This window comes from Muscardinus avellanarius (assembly GCF_963383645.1).
Source record: "Muscardinus avellanarius genome assembly, chromosome: 16".
NCBI classification, from domain to species: Eukaryota; Metazoa; Chordata; class Mammalia; order Rodentia; family Gliridae; genus Muscardinus; species Muscardinus avellanarius.
This window is the reverse complement of record NC_137802.1, coordinates 6,208,453-6,226,879: the sequence shown is the minus strand read 5'-3', so window position 1 is coordinate 6,226,879 and position 18,427 is coordinate 6,208,453. Positions and strand designations below refer to the sequence as shown.

At 55.0% G+C, this 18,427-nt stretch overlaps 1 protein-coding gene across 2 annotated transcripts in view; it reads right to left on the bottom strand.

Annotated features, from left to right (window-relative positions):
- PEMT (phosphatidylethanolamine N-methyltransferase) overlaps window positions 1–13,608 on the bottom strand; it is a gene marked incomplete at both ends in the record, with an annotated part of 43,646 nt that extends 30,038 nt beyond the window's left edge. The window contains 2 exons of one of the 2 annotated variants that reach the window (XM_080712569.1): window positions 6,613–6,720; window positions 13,537–13,608. In XM_080712569.1, coding sequence (XP_080568695.1) covers window positions 6,613–6,705 — 93 coding nt within the window. Of the gene's footprint in view, window positions 1–6,612; window positions 6,721–13,536 lie in introns of those variants that run through there. The other variant, XM_080712568.1, reaches the window with a different exon arrangement.
- Window positions 13,609–18,427: the final 4,819 nt, after the last annotated feature.

Sequence of the window (18,427 nt, the reverse complement as noted above, 5' to 3'; positions counted from 1 at the left end):
CCACCTGCCACGCGCCTACTTTTTTATCTGTACTCAGCTACACCCCTTCATGTGTGTGCATGTGTGTGCGTGTGAGATACTGGGGATGGAACCCCAGGGGCCTCCTACCTCCATGCTACACTCCCAGACCTATTTTTATATTTTATTTGTATTTATATTTTTTATATTTGTATTTGTATTTTATATATATTTATATATTTTATTTTTATTATTTTTTGTGTGGTACTGGGGGTGGAAACCAGAGGCTTTCTACCTCCGGGCTATACTCCCAGACCTTTTTTCCATTTTATTTGGAAACAGGGTCTCACTAAGTTGCTGAGAGCCTCACTAAGTAGCTGAGGCTGGCTTCGAACCCGCGCGATCCTCCTGTCTCAGCCTCCCAAGCGCAGGGATTACAAGTGTGTGCCACCACACCCGGCTATATTTTATATTTTATATATTTATTTGTATTTATATTTTATATATTGTTTTGTGGTACTGGGGATGGAACCCTAGGGGCCTTCTATCTCCAGGCTATACTCCCCGATCTACTTTTATATTTTATATTTGTATTTATATTTTATATGTATTTATATTTTATATATATTACTTGTCTTTATATTTTATATATTGTTTTGTGGTACTGGGGATGGAACTCCAGGGGCCTTCTACCTCCGGGCTATACTTCCAGACCTATTTTTATACTTTATTTGGAAACACGGTCTCACTAAGTAGCTGAGAGCCTCACTAAGTAGCTGAGGCTGGCTTTGAACTTGTACCATCCTCCTATCTCAGCCTCCCAAGCGCGGGGATGACAAGCGTGCGCCACCACGCCCGGCTGATGTTTTATTTGGAAATAGGGTCTCATTAGGCTGCCGAGGGCCTCACTAGATGGCTGAGGCCAGCCCCCAGCCTGCGGCCCTCCTGTCTCGGCCTCCCGAGTACTTGGGATCACAGGCGTGGGCCACCGCGTCCGGCAGGCCACCTGCCTATTTGATGGATGAGAAGACCAAGGCCCCGGGCAGCGTCAGGATGGACAGTGCCTACACAGATCCGGGAGCTGAGGGCACAGACTCGGCCGCCACGGGGCCGCCTCACGTGGCCGCCCGCACGTGGTCCTGGCCACAGGAAGTTGCACGTGCACACAGTCAAAATATTGACACGGGAGGCGCGGCCGGGCGGAAGCCCAGCTGCGGGGAGGCTGGCGGGGCAGGTGGGGCCCGGGCGCCCTTGGGAGAGGGCAGCCGGCCTGGGTGGCGGCAGGTGCTCCGAGGGCAGCAGGGGCCCAGTTTCCTCCCAACCCCACGCACACCCGTGCACGTGTGTGTGTGCACGTGTGGATATGCCAGTGGGTGTGTAAGGGGCAGCTCTGTGCTCGCAGCTGTGTGGCCTGGGCGAGTCAAGGAACCTCTCTGACCCTCAGCAGCCACTTGTGTGAAATCCGGGGTGCCCCCCCCAGGGCCAGCCAAGGAGTCGGTTCAGGGATGATGGACACATGGTAGCAGGAGTAGGGGCCACAATGGTGGACAGAGTAATGCCCTGGAGCCGGGCGTGGTGCCCCACGCCTGTTATCCCAGTGCTGGGGAGGCTGAGACAGGAGGATCGCGGGTTCGCAGACAGCCTCAGCTACGTACTGAGGCCCTCTGCAACTCAGTGAGACCCTGTTTCAAAATATAAAAGCCGGGCGTGGTGGCGCACGCTTGTGATCCCAGCATCTGCGAGGCTGAGACAGGAGGAGCGGGGTTCGCGGCCAGCCTCAGCTACTTAGTGAGGCCTTCCGCAACTCCACGAGATCTTATTTCCAAAAAAAGAATAAAAAAGTAGGGCTGGAGGTATAGCCTGGAGGTAAAATGCCCCTGGGTTCCATCCCCAGTACCAATAAATAAATAAATAAGTAAATAAATGGGGGCATAGCCTGGAGGTAGAATGCCCCTGGGTTCCATTCCAAGCACAAGAAAGAAAGAAAGGAAGGAAGGAAGGAAGGAAGAAAGAAAGAAAGAAAGAAAGAAAGAAAGAAAGAAAGGAAGAAAGAAAGAAAGAAGGTAGGTACAGGTGCTGCTCAGTGGTTAGCGCTTGCCTGGCATCTGTGTGACCCTGGGTTTCATCCCTAGCACCACAAGAAACAGGAGAGCGGAGAGAGGGGGAGAGATTGAAGCGGGAAGGCTGGATCTGCTGGGAACTCCAAGTAAAAAGCGATTACCTCCTCTGGCGCCCCGCCCCGTCGGCAGGGTCCCGCGGCTCTCAACGCCTCCCCAGGCCCACCTGCCTCGTGAGCGCCCCCAGGTGAGCAGCTAGGACCAGAACCCAGCTGGCGGGCGGGACCTGTCGCCCCACATGGACGCAGGAGGCCCAGCACAGGGCAGTGGGGGACTGCCCCGCGGCCTGGCTCAGGGGCTCCACTGACGCCACCCCCCCCCCCCGGGCCAGGGGAGCAAGCCTGGGCCCTTTGCCCAGCATGGGGCCAAGCTGGACCTGCCCCTAGCCTGGGGGAAGCCAGCTGTGAGCCCAGCCAGGCCAGCAGGGAGAGGCGCCCCGCACCCCGGGGACACCTCGGTCCGAAGGGACCAGTGTCCAGCTCCCTCGGGTGGCAGGAAGCTTCCTGCTCGGGGTCCGGGCAGTCCACCCAGCTCAGGACAGGCCCTGCGGGGGGTGGGGGTGCTGTGCTCTGGCCCAGCCATAGGCGGCGAGCCCAGTGGGTACGTGGCCACCTCACAACCGCCTTCCTTTATCTCCCAGGCTGCCCATCCCCACCCTGCATCTTGCCCTCCACCAACCCTCCAAGCCTCCCCTCCCAGCCTGGCACCTGGATACAGCCTCTCCTGAACTCCCCAGGTGCTCCCTCATCGGCAGTCCTCCCTGTCCTACTTCACTTCTGATGTCCCATCTTGCCCACCCAGCGCCAGTTCCAGGAGGGCAGAGGGCTGTCCCTGCACCAGGCCGCCCACCCCAGGCTGAGCCGTGGTAAAGCCAGGGCTTCCGAGGTGTCGGAGCTGGACAGGACCTCGGCTGAGGGAGGCCTGGGGAGGGCTGTGAAGGACCTGGGGGTGCAGATCTGACCTCTGCAGCGCACTCAGGGTGAGCGGTCCCCGCACCTGCTAGGATCCCTGGAGGGCCAGGGTCTGAGGCCTCAAGCAGAGGCCGCCGCAGCACCCTGGAGGCAGGGAGGGCGAACGGGACACTGACAGCGCCCCAGGGAGGACAGCCGAGCCTAGCTGGCCAGGAGCACCGCCCCCCCTTCCTGCGCCTGCCTCCCCCCACTCCTGGGTCCAGGATGGCTCGCGCCCCTGTCCACAGCACCACCTAGTGTCCAGAACCCAAAGCTCCACCGCGGTGCTCCTGACAAAAAGAGCTGGAGGCCCCGTGCTGGCCCCAGACTCGCTGCCATCAGCTGCGGCTGTGGGGCTGTGGGGCGCTCGTGCAGGCCGCCGTCTGGGCCACAGGCACGCTGGACCCCGCACTTGGGTTGTTGGGCCGTGGGTCCCAGCTCGGGGGGCACCCCAATCCCCCCCCACTGCTCTCCACCTGCCCTCTATAGCCCCCTGCCTGACGCCGCCCCTGGGACGCGTGCTGTTTCCTCTAACTGGGAAGCGCTACACAGACACGTGCGGGGCAGGTTTCTGGTCAAGGTCACCCCTTTCCCCGACGCCCCCCATCTCTCCCTCACCCGCTTCGTCACCGAGGGACAGTGCTATCCGTGCCTTCCCACCCGCTGTCCCTCTGAGAACGCCGCTCCCGAGGGCCACGGTGGTGCGCCCTCCGCCCGGCACACAGCGGCCCTCCCGAGGTAGCAGCCCACGGAACCTCCGCAGAGCGTCACTTCTTGTTCTGAAACAGCTCCGAAGAGCTGGCTCCTTCTCCCACTAAGGACCACAAGCTGTTCCAGTTAAGTGTTTTTCTTTTTCTTTCAAAATGAGGCAAATCTAAAAAAGGAATGACCTCCCCCAAGAAAACCAATTTCGACAGATGCAGATGCAGCCACCTGCCTCCAAGTCGACTGCATCCCAAGCCCCTGGGTGTTCTGGGTGTCCGCGGGGACCAGCCGCAACTCCCAAGTGGAGCGTGTAGGGCCTCCCTGTTGGAAAGCGGGGGAAAGTGGCCACGGGGGCTTCTGCGTGGGTAAGGGGACCCCGGATGCGCTCTGCGCTCAGCCAGCCGGGCCCAGGGCCAGGAGGTCCGCGTGTGGGTCAGGCCAGGCCTGCGGGAGCCAGTGGACGGGTCCTGTCCAGCATGGGGACCCGGGAGAGGCCATGGCCAGGAACGCAGCCACACCCCCGTACCCGTTAGTTAGGACTGCGGCTCCCCCTGGCCGGGCTCGACAAGCCTACTTAGTATGTGCGTGGTACTAGGGTTCAACTCGGGCATTCTACCACTGACCGACACCCCCAACCAACTGCCCTTTTTTTTTTTCTTGTGGTACTGAGGATGGAACCCAGGGGCATTCTACCTCCAAGCTGCACCTCCAGCCGTATTTTTTTATTCTTTATTTTGAAACAGGATCTCACTAAGTTGTAGAGGCCTCACTAAACTGCGAGGCTGGCCACTAAGCCTCAGGTCTTAGCCCTCCCAAGTACTGGGCTTACAAGCGTGCGCCACCACGCCTGGCTTCCCCGTCTTAATTTTTATTTTGAGACAGTGTCTCACTAAGTTGCTGGGGCTTTCTCTAAATTGCCGAGGGTGGCCTTGAACTTGTGATCTTCCTGCCTCGGCCTCCAAGTTGTGGGATTAGAGGCATAATCATCACGACAGGCCTTACCAGCCTTTTGAACTATCCTGCATGCGTTTCCTGGACAAACCACCCTAAATGTGGTTACTAAAAATGACAGGAATTAAACCGGGCGTGGTGGGCACGCTTGTCATCCCAGCATTCGGGAGGCTGAGACCTGAGGACCGCGGTTCGCAACCAGCCTCAACTACTTAGTGAGGCCCTCTGCAACTTAGTGAGACCCTGTTTCAAAATAAAGAATAAAAAACAGGGCAGGGGGTGTAGCTTGGGGGTCGAATGCCCCTGGGTTCCATCCCCAGACCCGCAAAAATAAATAAATAAATAAATAAAATAAAATGACTAAAAAATAGGGCTGAGGCTATATAGCTCAGAGGTACGATACCCCTGGGTTCGGTGGTTCGATATGCCAGAAACTTGAATTGGGGATCTTTCCCCTCCGGAGCCCGGGACCCGGGTGCGCTGGCCGCACGCGCACAGGTGGTCTGGTGGAACGCAGTATGGGGAGAGAAAGCGCAGCACCCCCACCCTGACCGGGGCGTCGGGAGGTCAGGGCCACAGGCTCCAGAGGCAGAGGGAGGTCACACCCCGCTTGCTGGCCTGTCTCCCGAAGCAGATCCGGCATGTTCAGGGCGGCAGGAACAGCACATTCAGAACGCGGTCACTTTGAGCTGGGTGGACCTGCTCCCACGCACCGCCGCCCTCTCCAGATGGAGAAAAACCCAAGCCAAGAACAGGCCGGGCTCTGCCCGGGACCGAGGCTCACCTTTAGAGTAAACAGCGGGGACAGTGTGTTGCTGACACGGACCTTGGCCTTCTGCACATTAGCCTCCAGGGTGGTCACAGGGTGTCCATTTGTCGGCCTGGGCCCCAGGACCCAGAGATGGCCATGGCAGAGCCAGCCAGAGACCCCAAGGGCTTTACCTAACTACAGTGTCAAAGGGGGCACGGGCAGCCCCTGCACAGACCACTGCCCACACAGCCTGACCACCACAGACCCCTCCAGACATCGCCTGCGCCCTTAAATGACCCAGGTGCCAGCCTGGCACAGTGGCACGTGCCGGTAACCCCAGTTCTTGGGGGGCTGAGACAGGAGGATCACGGGTTCCGGGCGAGCCTCAGCAACTTAGCAGAACCCTCACCCACTTAGTGAGGTCCTGATTAAAATTAAAGATTCTTGCGGGCGCAGTGGCGCATTCGGGAGGCTGAGACAGGAGGATCACGTTTCACGGCCAGCCTTGGCTACTTAGTGAGGCCCTTTGCAATTAAATCTTTAAAATTAAATCTTTAAAATTAAAGATTCTTGCGGGCACAGTGGCCAGCATTCGGGAGGCTGAGACAGGAGGATCACGTTTCACGGCCAGCCTTGGCTACTTAGTGAGGCCCTTTGCAACTCTGTGAGACCCTGTTACAAAATAAAGGATAAAAAATAGGGCTGCGGGGGTGAGGGTGTAGCTTGGAGATAGATTGCACCTGGGTTCAATCTCCAGGACTGCAAAAATAAATAAATAAATAAATAAATAAATAAATAAATAAATGGGGCTGGTGGGTATAGCTCGGGGGTAGAATGACCCTGGGCTCCATCTCCAGTATGAAAAAAAAAAAAAAAAAAAAAACAGCCTTCTGGTGTGACAGGTAAAAAGGGCAGCACGCCCACCCCTTAGGCAGTGGACATAATGAAGACGACCCAGGAGTAGCCGGGCACCCCCGCCACCCTGCGCCACCTGATGTCAGCCCAGGACATCCTGTTGGCCCGGACCCCCAACATAAGAAACCTGCCACCGTGTGCCTCCATGGGGCGCCAACGTGGGCAGGCTACTGCCGTGACCCGTCCATCTGTCCGTCTCCCAGGCAGCTGAGCCCGCCACGCCAGGCTCACCCAGCTGGGTGGTGCCAGGGGCCGGCAGACCTACCACGTTCCAGAAGAGCGGGTTGAAGATGATGGTGAGGATGGCCGCCGCGAAGCTGGGGTCCCAGGGGTCCACGGAGCCCAGCAGCAGGGTCATAACGCAGAGGTCGGCCTGCGGGGACAGAGTCCAGGGTTGGCGTCTGTTGGCAGAGCCCGGAGGCTGCCAGGACCTGGAAGCCCCAGAACTCGGAGACAAAGTTACCCTCCGGGGACTGGAGGCGTGAGAAAGAAACATCTGAGGCCAGATGAGGTCTCACAGGCGGGAAGATTAAAAAAAAAATTTTTTTTGAAATCTAATCAGCTGTGTCCAGCGGCCGCAGAGGCGCGCGCAGGTGCTAGACCGGGCATCGGGGATGCTGGAGACCGGCATCCGGCTCCCTCGGCGGGAAACGACAATCAGACCCGATGTGACCAGGGGCCCCCCAGGATGAGGGTTCCCAGACGCCCCAAGGAAAAAGCTCCTGCAGCCGCCCTGCGTAGAAGAGCTTTGAGCTTTACTACACACCAGGTAAAAGCAACTGAAACGTGCCAAGACTTAGCAGAGGACCCTCTCCAGTCTTGCTGTGTGCGGAGTCTGAGGAACTGAGGTGTTGCGGTGTGACCCCGCGTCCTGGTCTCCTGCACACAGTGCCAGGGGATCCTGCTAGATTGTTCGTGCCAGCTTGCAGCGAAACAGGGGCAGTCAGAGACATCAGAGCTGTGGCTCAGTGGTCAGCGCGTGCCTGGCATCGCGCAAGGCCCTGGGTTCCATCCCTAGCACTACCAAAAAAAAGTCAGGCATGGTTGTGCACACCTGTCATCCCGGTACTTGGGAGGCTGAGACAGGAGGATGGCTGGTTCAAAGCTAGCCTCAGCAACTTAGCGAGACCCTGTTTCCAAATAAAAAATAAAATGGGCTTGGGGGTATAGCTCAGAGGGAGAGTATCCCTAGGTTCCATCCCCAGCACCGAAAACCAAAAAACAAAAATCCTGCAATGTGCTAGGATCATGAAACCAGCAGCCCTGGAAGCAGGGCCTCTCAGCCCGGTGTGCTTGACAGCGGGGCCTGGATGGTCCCTTGGGGCTGAGCTGTGCATTCTGGGACGCCTGGCCTCGACCCCTAGGTGACAGCGGCTCCTTCCCAGTATGACTGCCAAACGGTCTCCAGACACTTCCCAGGGTCCCCTTGCAGCAAAATTCCTGCGGTGAGACCCTCTGCTCTAGAAGCAAGAGGAGGGATGCGCCGGGCGTGGTGGCGCACGCTTGTCATCCCAGCGCTTGGGAGGCCGAGACCGGAGGATCGTGGTTCGCGGCCAGCCTCAGCTACTACTTAGTGAGGCCCTCTGCAACTCAGTGAGACCATTCCAAAATATAGAATAAAAAATAGGGCTGGGGCTCAGAGTAGAATACCCCTGGGTTCCACTACCACAAAAGATAAAAAGAAAAGAAAAGAAAAAAGAAAATTCTTTTCATCACAGAAGGAATCTGAGAACCCACAGAAATTGTCGTGCTGACCCCCGAGCCCGGGGCCTAGACCTGCCTGCCTCCAAGTGCCGCCACCTTCCTTCCTGCCAGAAACCGGGGGCACCTGTGCCAGCCTCCCTGAAACTCCCCACAGAGGACACTGGGCTGGGCCCTGGGCACTAGGCCGTCCCTGGGGTTTCCAGGACCTTGACCCTGAGCCGCAGGGCCAGGATGCTCTGAGCCAAGACAAAGAAGACTGGGCGGGGAAAGTGGACTCCAGAGAAAGCGGACCGAAGGGAAGGCCAGAGACACTGGGCCGCCCTGCATCTGGGGGCCCTCAGAAGCTGCGGCTCCCCAGAAGTGCTGGCCTGGGGAGCCAGGTGGGGACCGGTGACCGGACAAGAGAGGGGTACAAGGGGAACCCCTAGGCTTCTCCCCCACCTCAGAAACAGGAGGGGACTCTTCCCTCTTTAGTCACAGGGTCCTGGGGAGAATGCTGCTGTCCCACAATTTTTTTTTTTTTTTTTTTTTTTTTTTTTTGGTGGTACTGGGGGTGGAACCCAGAGGCTTTCTACCTCCGGGCTATACTCCCAGACCTTTTTTATATTTTATTTGGAAACAGGGTCTCACTAAGTTGCTGAGAGCCTCACTAAGTAGCTGAGGCTGGCTTCGAACCTGCGCGATCCTCCTGTCTCAGCCTCCGGATCCTCCTGGATTACAAGCTTGCGCCACCGCGCCTGGCTGCCTCACAATCTTAAAGACTCGGCGGGGCGTGGTGGTGCACCAGGCTTGAAAGCCAGGAGGATCCGGTTCGCGGACAGCCTCAGCTACTTAGTGAGGCCCTTCTTAACTCAGTGAGACCCTGTTTCCAGATAAAGAATAAAAAAAATAAGGCTGGGGTATAGCTCGGAGGTAGAATGCACCTGGGTTCCATCCCCAGTACTGCAAATTAAAAAAAAAAAAAAGATGTTCAACTCAAAGCTGGGGGGCAGTGGTACAAGCCTGGCACAAACCTGGAATCTCAGTCCGTGGGAGGCGGAAGCAGAAGAATCGTGGGTTCGAGGCTGATCTCGGCAACTTAGCGAGACCCCGTTCAAAGTAAAAAGGGCTGGGGGTGTAGCTCAGAGGCAGAACCCTGGGTTTGGGTTCGAGGCTGACCTCGGCAACTTAGCGAGACCCCGTTCTCGGCAACTTAGCGAGACCCCGTTCAAAGTAAAAAGGGCTGGGGGTGTAGCTCAGAGGCAGAACCCTGGGTTTGGGTTCGAGGCTGACCTCGGCAACTTAGCGAGACCCCGCTCAAAGTAAAAAGGGCTGGGGGTGTAGCTCAGAGGCAGAACCCTGGGTTTGATCTCTAGTACCCGCCCCAAAGAGCTCCCTGGGTCACTCCCACACCTATGATCAACCTTTACTAAAGGAGAGGACCCCTCTCCCTGCCTCTGCCTCCCTTGAGCTCTCTGCTGCCAGGAAACGCTACGCATGGACCCCCCCACACACCCCCCAAGCTTCAGCTCGCAGGCTGTGGGACCCTAGAGGCCCCGAAGGGAAGGCGGGACCTACCAGGGCCAGGAGCAAACGTCGGCTGACTCCAGGGGTGATAGGTCACCCGGGACCACCACGGAGGAGCGGGTTCAGCTACCGACACCCCGCAGGTTTGGTAAGGAAGGGGCTCATGGCAGCTCCGTGCGGTACCGAGGGGCCCGGGGAGTCCGCAGGGCGAGGTCCTGTGTGCAGGCGGGGCGCAGGCCACCTTGTGAAATCCGAGCAAACAGAGGAGCCCCAGAGCCAAACCGCATCGATCCCGGCTCGCCAGCCACCGGCCACTGACGGAGGGGTCACTCATCTCAAAGGGCAGGCGTGACCCCCGGGGGCTCCCCTCCAACCCTTTATTCCCGCCTCAGGGGCCGCCTGGCTCCCAGGAGGGCTCTGGACTTTGACAGCCACAGTCGGGGCGGGGAGCAGGCACCCCAACAAGCGACCGGAGGCAAGCGGCTCCTGACAGGTCTGAGCTCAGGTTTCCCGCCTCTGAGATGGGGCGCTGGGGCCTGCGGGGTGACCCTCAGGGTGCCCAGGTCCCGTCCTTGGTGGCTTTGTCTTAACAAATAAAGACAGAGGTGGGTGGCGCTTCTCTGGCTTCCTGGGGGCCCCCCCTCGGGCATCTGGAAGCAGGAGCCCACAGGTGACCCCTGGGCTGCAGAGATCATTTTATAATCTCAAGGCGGAAGGTGTGAAGCCATTGGCTAGAAGGTCAAAATGTGACAGGTCTCTGAGACCAATCAGCTGCGAGTGGTTCCTGGAAAGAACCCATGTCGTGAGGCCGTCCTAAATCACCATACAGCAAAATGGTGCTGGGCGTGCTGGCACATGCCTATAACCCCAGTACTTGGGAGGCTGAGACAGGAGGATCACGAATTCAAGGACAGCCTCACAATGAAGCATGTAGAGAGACCCAGCAACTCCATGAGACCCTGTTTCAAAATAAAATATAAAAATAGGTCTGGGTATATGGTCCGGAGGTAGAACGCCTCTGGGTTCCACCCCCAGTACCACCAAAAAAAAAAAAAAAAAAAAAAAATAGGGAAGGGGGTATAGCTCAGAGGTCAAATGCCCCTGGGTTCCATCCCAAGACCCGCAAAAAGATAAATTAATTAATTAAAAAATAAAATAGGGCTAAGGGTGTAGCTCAGAGTCTATAGAGCGCCCTTGGGTTCAATCTCCAGTACCAAAAAAATTAAATTCTACAGGCAAAAATGTATAACCTTGAAAACATATATTTTTCTATATGAATGTGTGTGTATATATATACATTACATTTATATTTATAAAAATTTTATTTTTTTTGTTTATTTGGCCTTTTTTTTTTTTTTTTTGTAGTCCTGAGGATGGAGCCCAGGGACATTCTACCTCTGAGCTACACCCTCAACCCTTCTTTATTTTGAAATAGAGTCCCACTAAGTAGCTGAGGCTGGCGGAGAACCCAGATCCTCCTGTCTCAGCCTCCCAAATACTGGATTACAAGCGTGCACCACCACACTCAGCCCATATATACCTTGATAGCAGTAAAACAGAGCTATCCCTCAGTATCTACAGAGGGTTGGTTCCAAGATCCCCCCAAAATATCAAAATCTTTGGCTGCTCAGGTCCCGTATATATGTTGTAGTATTTATGAAGAATCTATGAACATCTCCCATGACTCCCATGGTCTCTGCTCACGGTAATGTCAATGCTATGTTAAGAGTTGTTATACATATTGATCTGGGCATCATGACAAGAAAAAAAGCCTGTACACATTTAGCATGGACGAAATATTTTCCCAATCCGCAGTGGGTGTAGTACGTGGATGCGGAAATTACGGGTACATAAGGCTCACTGTGTATAGGTAAGATCGTTTCTCTATTTCTTTTTCAAAAATGTGGCTACTAGCTGGGCGTGGTGGCGCACGCTTGTAATCCCAACATTTGGGAGGCTGAGACCGGAGGATCGCGCTTCGCGGACAGCCTCAGCTACTTTGTGAGGCCCTTTGCAACTCAGTGAGACCCTGTTTCAAAATAAAGAATAAAAAATAGGGCTGGGGGTGTAGCTCGGAGGTCAAATGGCCCTGGGTTCCATCCCCCAAAACCCAGAAAAAAAAGTGTGGTTACTAAAAAGCGTTGTTGGTCTGCAGTGCTGGAGATCAAACCCAGGACCTGGGTTTGATCTCCAGCATTTACCAGAGCCAAGCATGGTGCCACACGCTTGTGATCCTAGTACTTGGGTTTGAGACCAGCCTCAGCAGTTGAGCGAGGCTCTCGGCAACCTAGTGAGACCCTGTTTCCAAATAAGAAATAAATTCGGCCTGGGGATGTAGCTTGAAGGTAGAACACCTCTAGGTTCAATCCTCAGTACCACCACCCCAACAAAATTATCTACGGGACACGTGATGTTTCCACGCACAGATCTGAGAATCTGCAGCTCAGATGCTCACGGGGGAAAGAAGAAACTTGAAACTCCCCTCGGACCAGGAACTAAGTTTGTGTGCGCACTGAACCCAGGGACGTGCGACGTCTGAGCTACACCCCCAGGTCCTATTTTATTATTCCCAAACAGGGTCTCATCACATTGTCTAAGCCGACCCCAAATCTCCCGGGCACTGGGATCAGAAGGCGTGCATCACCATGCCTGGCTAGAAAGGACATATTTTAAACCCAGAGATTTTTATTAAAGGAGCTATCTCACATATGTGACGTTATACGTTACTGGTTTTCGTTGTTTAAGGAAAAACTCCTTGGCAGCAGGAGCCTTAGTTACAGCAAAAAAAAAAAAGCAGAAGGTCAGTGCAGAGGGTCACGCTGACCTGACCCTGAGCGCTCCGGTTCTCCAGGGCGGGAAAGCCCCGGTGCACCTGCTCAGCTCAGCTCTGCGGGGCCTTCCCCACCGCAGCACCTCCTCCTGCTGAGGTCCAGATCTGCAACACAGGCCTCCCTTCTACTGCCCTGATGGCAGAGGATCACAAGGCTTCCCCGCCCCTCATTCATGGCGACCCGCCATTCCGGCCAGCACCCCTTCTACCCAACATGTGCTGAGGGTAGCAAACAAGAATCGCAGGGCTGGGGAGGTTGCTTAGGGGTAGAGCTGTTGTTCAGCAAGTTCCGGGACCTGGGATTGACCCCCAACAGCACAAGAAGAGGAGGAGGAGGAGGGAACATGAATCAGAGGCCCGCCCCGGCCATCTGGGTCGAGAGACCCCTGAGAGCTCCTGACTGCAGCCAATTCTAAGGATTCATGGAATACAAGACCACGTGATCATCTTTTTTTCCCAGGCATTCTACCCCCAGCTACACTCCCAGGCCTATTTTTTATTCTGTGTGTGTGTGTGTGTGTGTGTGTGTGTGTGTGTGTGTGTCTGGGATGGAACCCAGGAACATTTGACCTCCAAGCTACACTACCTGCCCTATTTTTTATTAATTTATTTTTTATTTATTTATTTTTCTCACGGGTCTGGGGATGGAACCCAGGGGCATTTGACCTCCGACCTACACCCCCTGCCCTATTTTTTATTCTTTATTTTGAAACTGGGTCCCAGGCACCGGGGCCCACCCACCCATCCCAGCAGAGCGCCGGCCATCCCTGTGGTCCAGGAAGGAGGAGCTGGGCCACAGCCCTAGGGCTGGGGTCCCAACACTGCTCGATGGTTCCCACACATCCACACGCTCTGTCTACACAGCGCGTTCCCAAAGCTGCGCAACCCTGGCACAGCCTCAGACCCGGACACACTTCCAGGGCTGCAGCGACCACGCAGCCCTAGACTCACAACCCCAGAGACAGGTCTGCACACTCGCAGCCACAGGAAACCCCTGCCCTCTGCCCTCCACTCGCGGGCGGCCGCGCCCCGCCCCCGTTGCCTGGCAACGGCGTGGCCCCGCCCACTGCGCTGGGGACGGCGCCCCGCCCACCGCGGCCTTCCCCAGCCTGGTCCAGCCGCCCGCAGCTTGTCCGACGTCGGCGGTACCTGCTTGAAGTCGATGTTGCCGAGGCCTCCGCAGCAGTCCAGCCCCGCCACCGAGCTGCTCCTGGGCTCGGCCCCCGGGCCCGCAGACCCTCCCACCCGTCGGGCCGACTCCGGAGGGACCACGCGGGGCCTCGCGCAGCCGCCGGCCCCCGGAGCCGGCCCCATCGCGCCCGGGATGCGCGGCCGCACGGACGGCTTTCACGGTTTCCCTTTCGCAACGGCCTTCTGGGAAATGTAGTTCCGGTCCCCGCCTGGCGGGGCTCGCCGCGGCGTCTCGTGGAGCCGAGGACTACAAGTCCCAGGGTGCATCACTGCAGAGCCGGCTAGTCCCCAAGCGGCGAGCGGCGGTGTCTCTCTCTGGTCCCCAGCGTCTGCTCCAGACTCTCCGACTGATCTGGCTTCCGTGTCCTGGGCTAGAGGCGGGCGGCCGCGGGGTCATGGGTATAAATACCTTCCCCGGCAAACGCCTGAGATTCCCAGTTCTGAGATTCCCCCTTTGAGCTGGCCCCGGGTATTTTTGCTCAGCCAGAGACCTTTCCTCCATTCGTCCATTCATTCATTGAATGCATTCCCCGCGTTTGCTGAAACACCTCTATGTGCTGGGGGTAGGGTGGTGAACGATGCATGAGCCCTAACCTGTCTTTTTTTTTTTTTTTTTTTTTGCGGGTCTGGGGATGGAACCCAGGGGCCTTTGACCCCCGAGCTACACCCCCTGCTCTATTTTTATTTATCTTGAAACAGGGTCTCACTAAGTAGCTGAGGCTGTGTGCAAACCGCGATGCTTAGGTCTCAGCCTCCCGAATGCTGGGATTACAAGTGTGCGCCACCACGCCCGGCTCTTAACTGGTCTTCTAACAAGATAAAAGACAAAGGATTATAACTCATACTGTTGTCACCGAAAATGGGTCCAGAAGAATTCTCAGTAGGGGAAGGTGGGGGGGGGGGGGACTCAAGACCCCCAAGGGCGGTTGCAGGCCTGTCCAGAATAAGAGTGCCTTTGGACGGCGACATCTCTTGGCTCTTCATAAGAGACAGTCATGATGGGTGGATAGCAGGAGGTATGTGAGGATGAAATCAGTCCAGTAATCACGAGACAGTTTAGGACACCGCACAATTTAGGGTGTCCTGATGTTTTTCTGGGTGCTGATGAGACCAGCACTCTCTTATCAATAGGTTATCTCTTGGCCAGGCGTGGTGGCGCACGCTTGTAATCCCAGCATTCGGGAGGCTGAGACTGGAGGATCAGGTGGTTTACAGACAGCCTCAGCTACTTAGTGAGGCCCTTTGCAACTCAGTGAGACCCTGTTTCAAAGTAAAGGATAAAAAATAGAGCTGGGGGTGTCGCTCGGAGGTAGAATGCCCCTGGGTTCCATCCTCAGTACTGCAAAAAAAAAAAAAAAATAGGTTTTCTCTTTTGTTCCAACTCTTGGGGGACTGCTAATGGGGCCCAAGGAGAGTAGACTTCTGTTGTTGAATCAATGCACTGGTGTAATGGCTAGCAATGTCCAAGGAGATTGGGCTTTTGTGTGACCTTTGTCCTCTGACCAATAGATTATCTCTCTTGCTTAACTAGTCCTGGATCATTGACAGTTCAAGGTCTTTGGGGTTGTTTTTTTTTTTTTTGTGGTTTTTTTTTTGGTGTGTGTGTGTGTGTGTGTGTGTGTGTGTGTGTGTGTGTGTTACTACTGGGGATGGAACCCGGAGACTCTCCCAGACCTATTTTATTCTTTATTTGGAAACAGGGTCTCACTGAGTTGCTGACAGCCTCACTAAGTAGCTGAGGCTGGCTTCGAACCTGCCCGATCCTCCTGTCTCAGCCTCCCAAGTGCTGGGATTACAAGTGTGCGCCACCATGCCCGGCTTCAAGGTCTTTTATAATTTCCAGTATGTATCGGGCCAGCCTTCTGGATCTTCTGAATCCTCTCTATTGCCTGATCAGTACTTACCCCTTTGAGGACAGTCAACAGAGTTCAGGGTAATTAGTAAAGCCCTCTAAATTATGCAGAAATGTGGGGCTAGCAGGCCTGGTTTGGGGGAGGAGTTAATAGGCCTGGCTTGAGCAAGGATATTGGAGAATTTTGCCACAGGCTCCCATAGTAAAGTTACATTTAACCCCACATGCTGGTGCAAACTTGTAATCCCAGAACCTAGGAGTCTGAGACAGGGGATCGCAGTTCGAGGCCAGCCTCAGCTACTTAGTGAGGCCCTCCGCAACTTAGTGAGACCCTGTTTCCAAATAAGAATAAAATAGAGCTGGGAGTGAAGCTTAGAGGTAGAATGCCCCTGGGTTCCATTCCAAGTACTGGGAAAAAAAAAAGAAAGAAAGAAAAGGCCCTTCAGGGACATGATGTTTTTTTTACCGTTCCCTTTTCCTTTAGGAACAATACACTCTGGAACACCGTCTTATCTGTCTTTGTGCTTTGAAAAAGACACTGAAGCCGGGCATGATGGTCCACACCTGTAATCCCAGGACTTAGGAAGCTGAGACAGGAGGCTTGCAGGCTCAAGGCCGGCTTCGGTAACTTAGCAAGACCCTCAGAGCCTTAACAAGACCTTGTCTTGAAACAAAAACTAAAAAGAGCTGGAGTTGTAGTGCAGAGGTAGAATGCCCTGCATTCAAGCCCAGAGGAGGGAGGGGGAGGGAGGGAAGAACTGACAGGTGGTGTTTTTTTTTTTTTGGTGTGAGAGAGTACAAGCTGGGATTTTGTGGACCCCTACACACACACACACACACACACACACACACACACACACACAGAGGATCTGTTGTGATCTGCCACAGGCTTAGCTCGGCTTCTAGGTGTGTGTGTGTGTGTGTGTGTGTGTGTGTGTGTGACTGGAAATTGGACCCAAGGGCATTTTACCTTTGAACTACACCCCCGGTGTTATTTTGTTTGTTTGTTTGTTTGTTTATTTTACTGGAGATGGAACCTGCAGTCCTCCTGTCTCAGCCTCCCACATGCTGGGATGACAGGCGAGGGGCACCGCGCCCGGCGCCCACGGGATTGGTACAGACAGATGTTTCCGTTTCTCTTGCTCTCCAGGAGCGCGATTGCTGAGTCAGATGACAGCTCTCTTTGGTCCTTGTAGGAACTTGTGGACTGGTTTCCATGGTGCCCGCACGGTTTTATCCTGCCTGTGCACAAAAGGCTCACACAAGGATGCTCTGTAAAGAGCTACAGGAGCGAGGAAGAGGCCTCCAGCTCCACACACTCCCCGATCTATTTGTCAGGGTTGGCTGGTTGGTTTATAGCACTGAGAATGGAACCCAGGGTCTCATAAGGGCTACACGAATGCCTACCCTCTGCCCTTGGTGTGTGTGTGTGTGTGTGTGTGTGTGTGTGTGTGTGTGTGGTGCTAGGGATTAAACTCAGGGACATTCTATCTCCCAGCTACATCCCTAGCCTTATTTTACTTTTTATTTTTTATTATTTTATTTATTTTATTCTTTGATGGTACTGGGTTTCCTGGAAACCCTTCTACCTCCGGGCTACACTCCCAGACCTATTTTATATTTTTATTTGGAAACAGGGTCTCTTAAGCCAGCGAGGCTGGCTCCGAACCAGCGCGATCCTCCTGTGTCAACCTCCCAAGTACTAGGATTATAGGCATCTATCTGCCTTTTGGGCCCAAGCCATCCCTACACTACTCTCTGCCCTCCTGGGGCCACCTGCATACCTTTGGAGAAACATCTGTTCGATTGTCTTATCCATTTGCAACCGGGCTAGTTAGGTTTCGGTTACTGGTGTCATTTATTTTTACTTATTTATTTATTTTTTGGTACTCGGGATGGAACCCAGGGGCATTCTACCTCCAAGCTACACCCCCAGCCCTATTTTTTATTATTTATTTATTTATTTATTTATTTATTTATTTTGGTGGTACTGGGGGTGGAACCCAGAGGCTTTCTACCTCCGGGCTATACTCCCAGACCTATTTTATACTTTATTTGGAAACAGGGTCTCACTAAGTTGCTGAGAGCCTCACTAAGTAGCTGAGGCTGGCTTTGAACCTGTGTGATCCTCCTGTCTCAGCCTCCCAAGCGCGGGGATTACAAGGGTGCGCCACCACACCCGGCTTATTCTTTATTTTGGAACAGGGTCTCACTGAGTTGCAGAGGGCCTCACTAAGTAGCTGAGGCTGGCCGCGAACCGCGATCCTCCGGTCTCAGCCTCCCGAATGCTGGGATGACAAGCATGCGCCACCACGCCTGGTTACTGGTATCATTTCAACTGGATGCCAGACTTCAGGGCAACTGTCTTGGGTCACCAAAGGAGACCTGGGCTTTGGTCTTCATGGCCTTCATTGCAGGCAACCTCCAGGCCTGTCCTTCACCCAGCCCGGGGCTTCCAAAGCACCCCTTGGGATGAGGTGCCTTTCCCAAACCCTAAAATCAGAACGACCCAGGCTTTCTTCCAGTCACTGGGGGCGAATGATGCCTTCCAATTTCCACGTCCTCGGCAGATTTATCCTTTGCCCTCCAGGCTCCAACCACCTGCCAGGCCCCAGCCTCCTCCAGCTCCTCCCGCCCTCCGGAGCCCCTGCCCCATCCGGTAGAGAGGCCCAGGCAGGGCGCCACGCCCGGTCCCTCTGGCCTACCAACACTTATCAGTCCTCAACTCCCATAACTGTGCCTCTGAAAGAGTCCTGCCCAGGCCTCATCAGCTCCCCTCGGGCCCTCGCCACCTGGGGAGCTGGCAGCTCCCCTGCTCAAAACCCTGCCGTGGCTCCCTATGGCCCAGACCCAAATCTCATCTTTTCAGGCGGGTATATGACACCCCCTCCACGAACCAGATTCATTCCTTTCTTTTGTTTTTTGGAATCTCTATGATATGATATGATCTGGGATGCAGGAGGGTTAAAAAACAGGACTTTGAGGAGAAGCACGGCT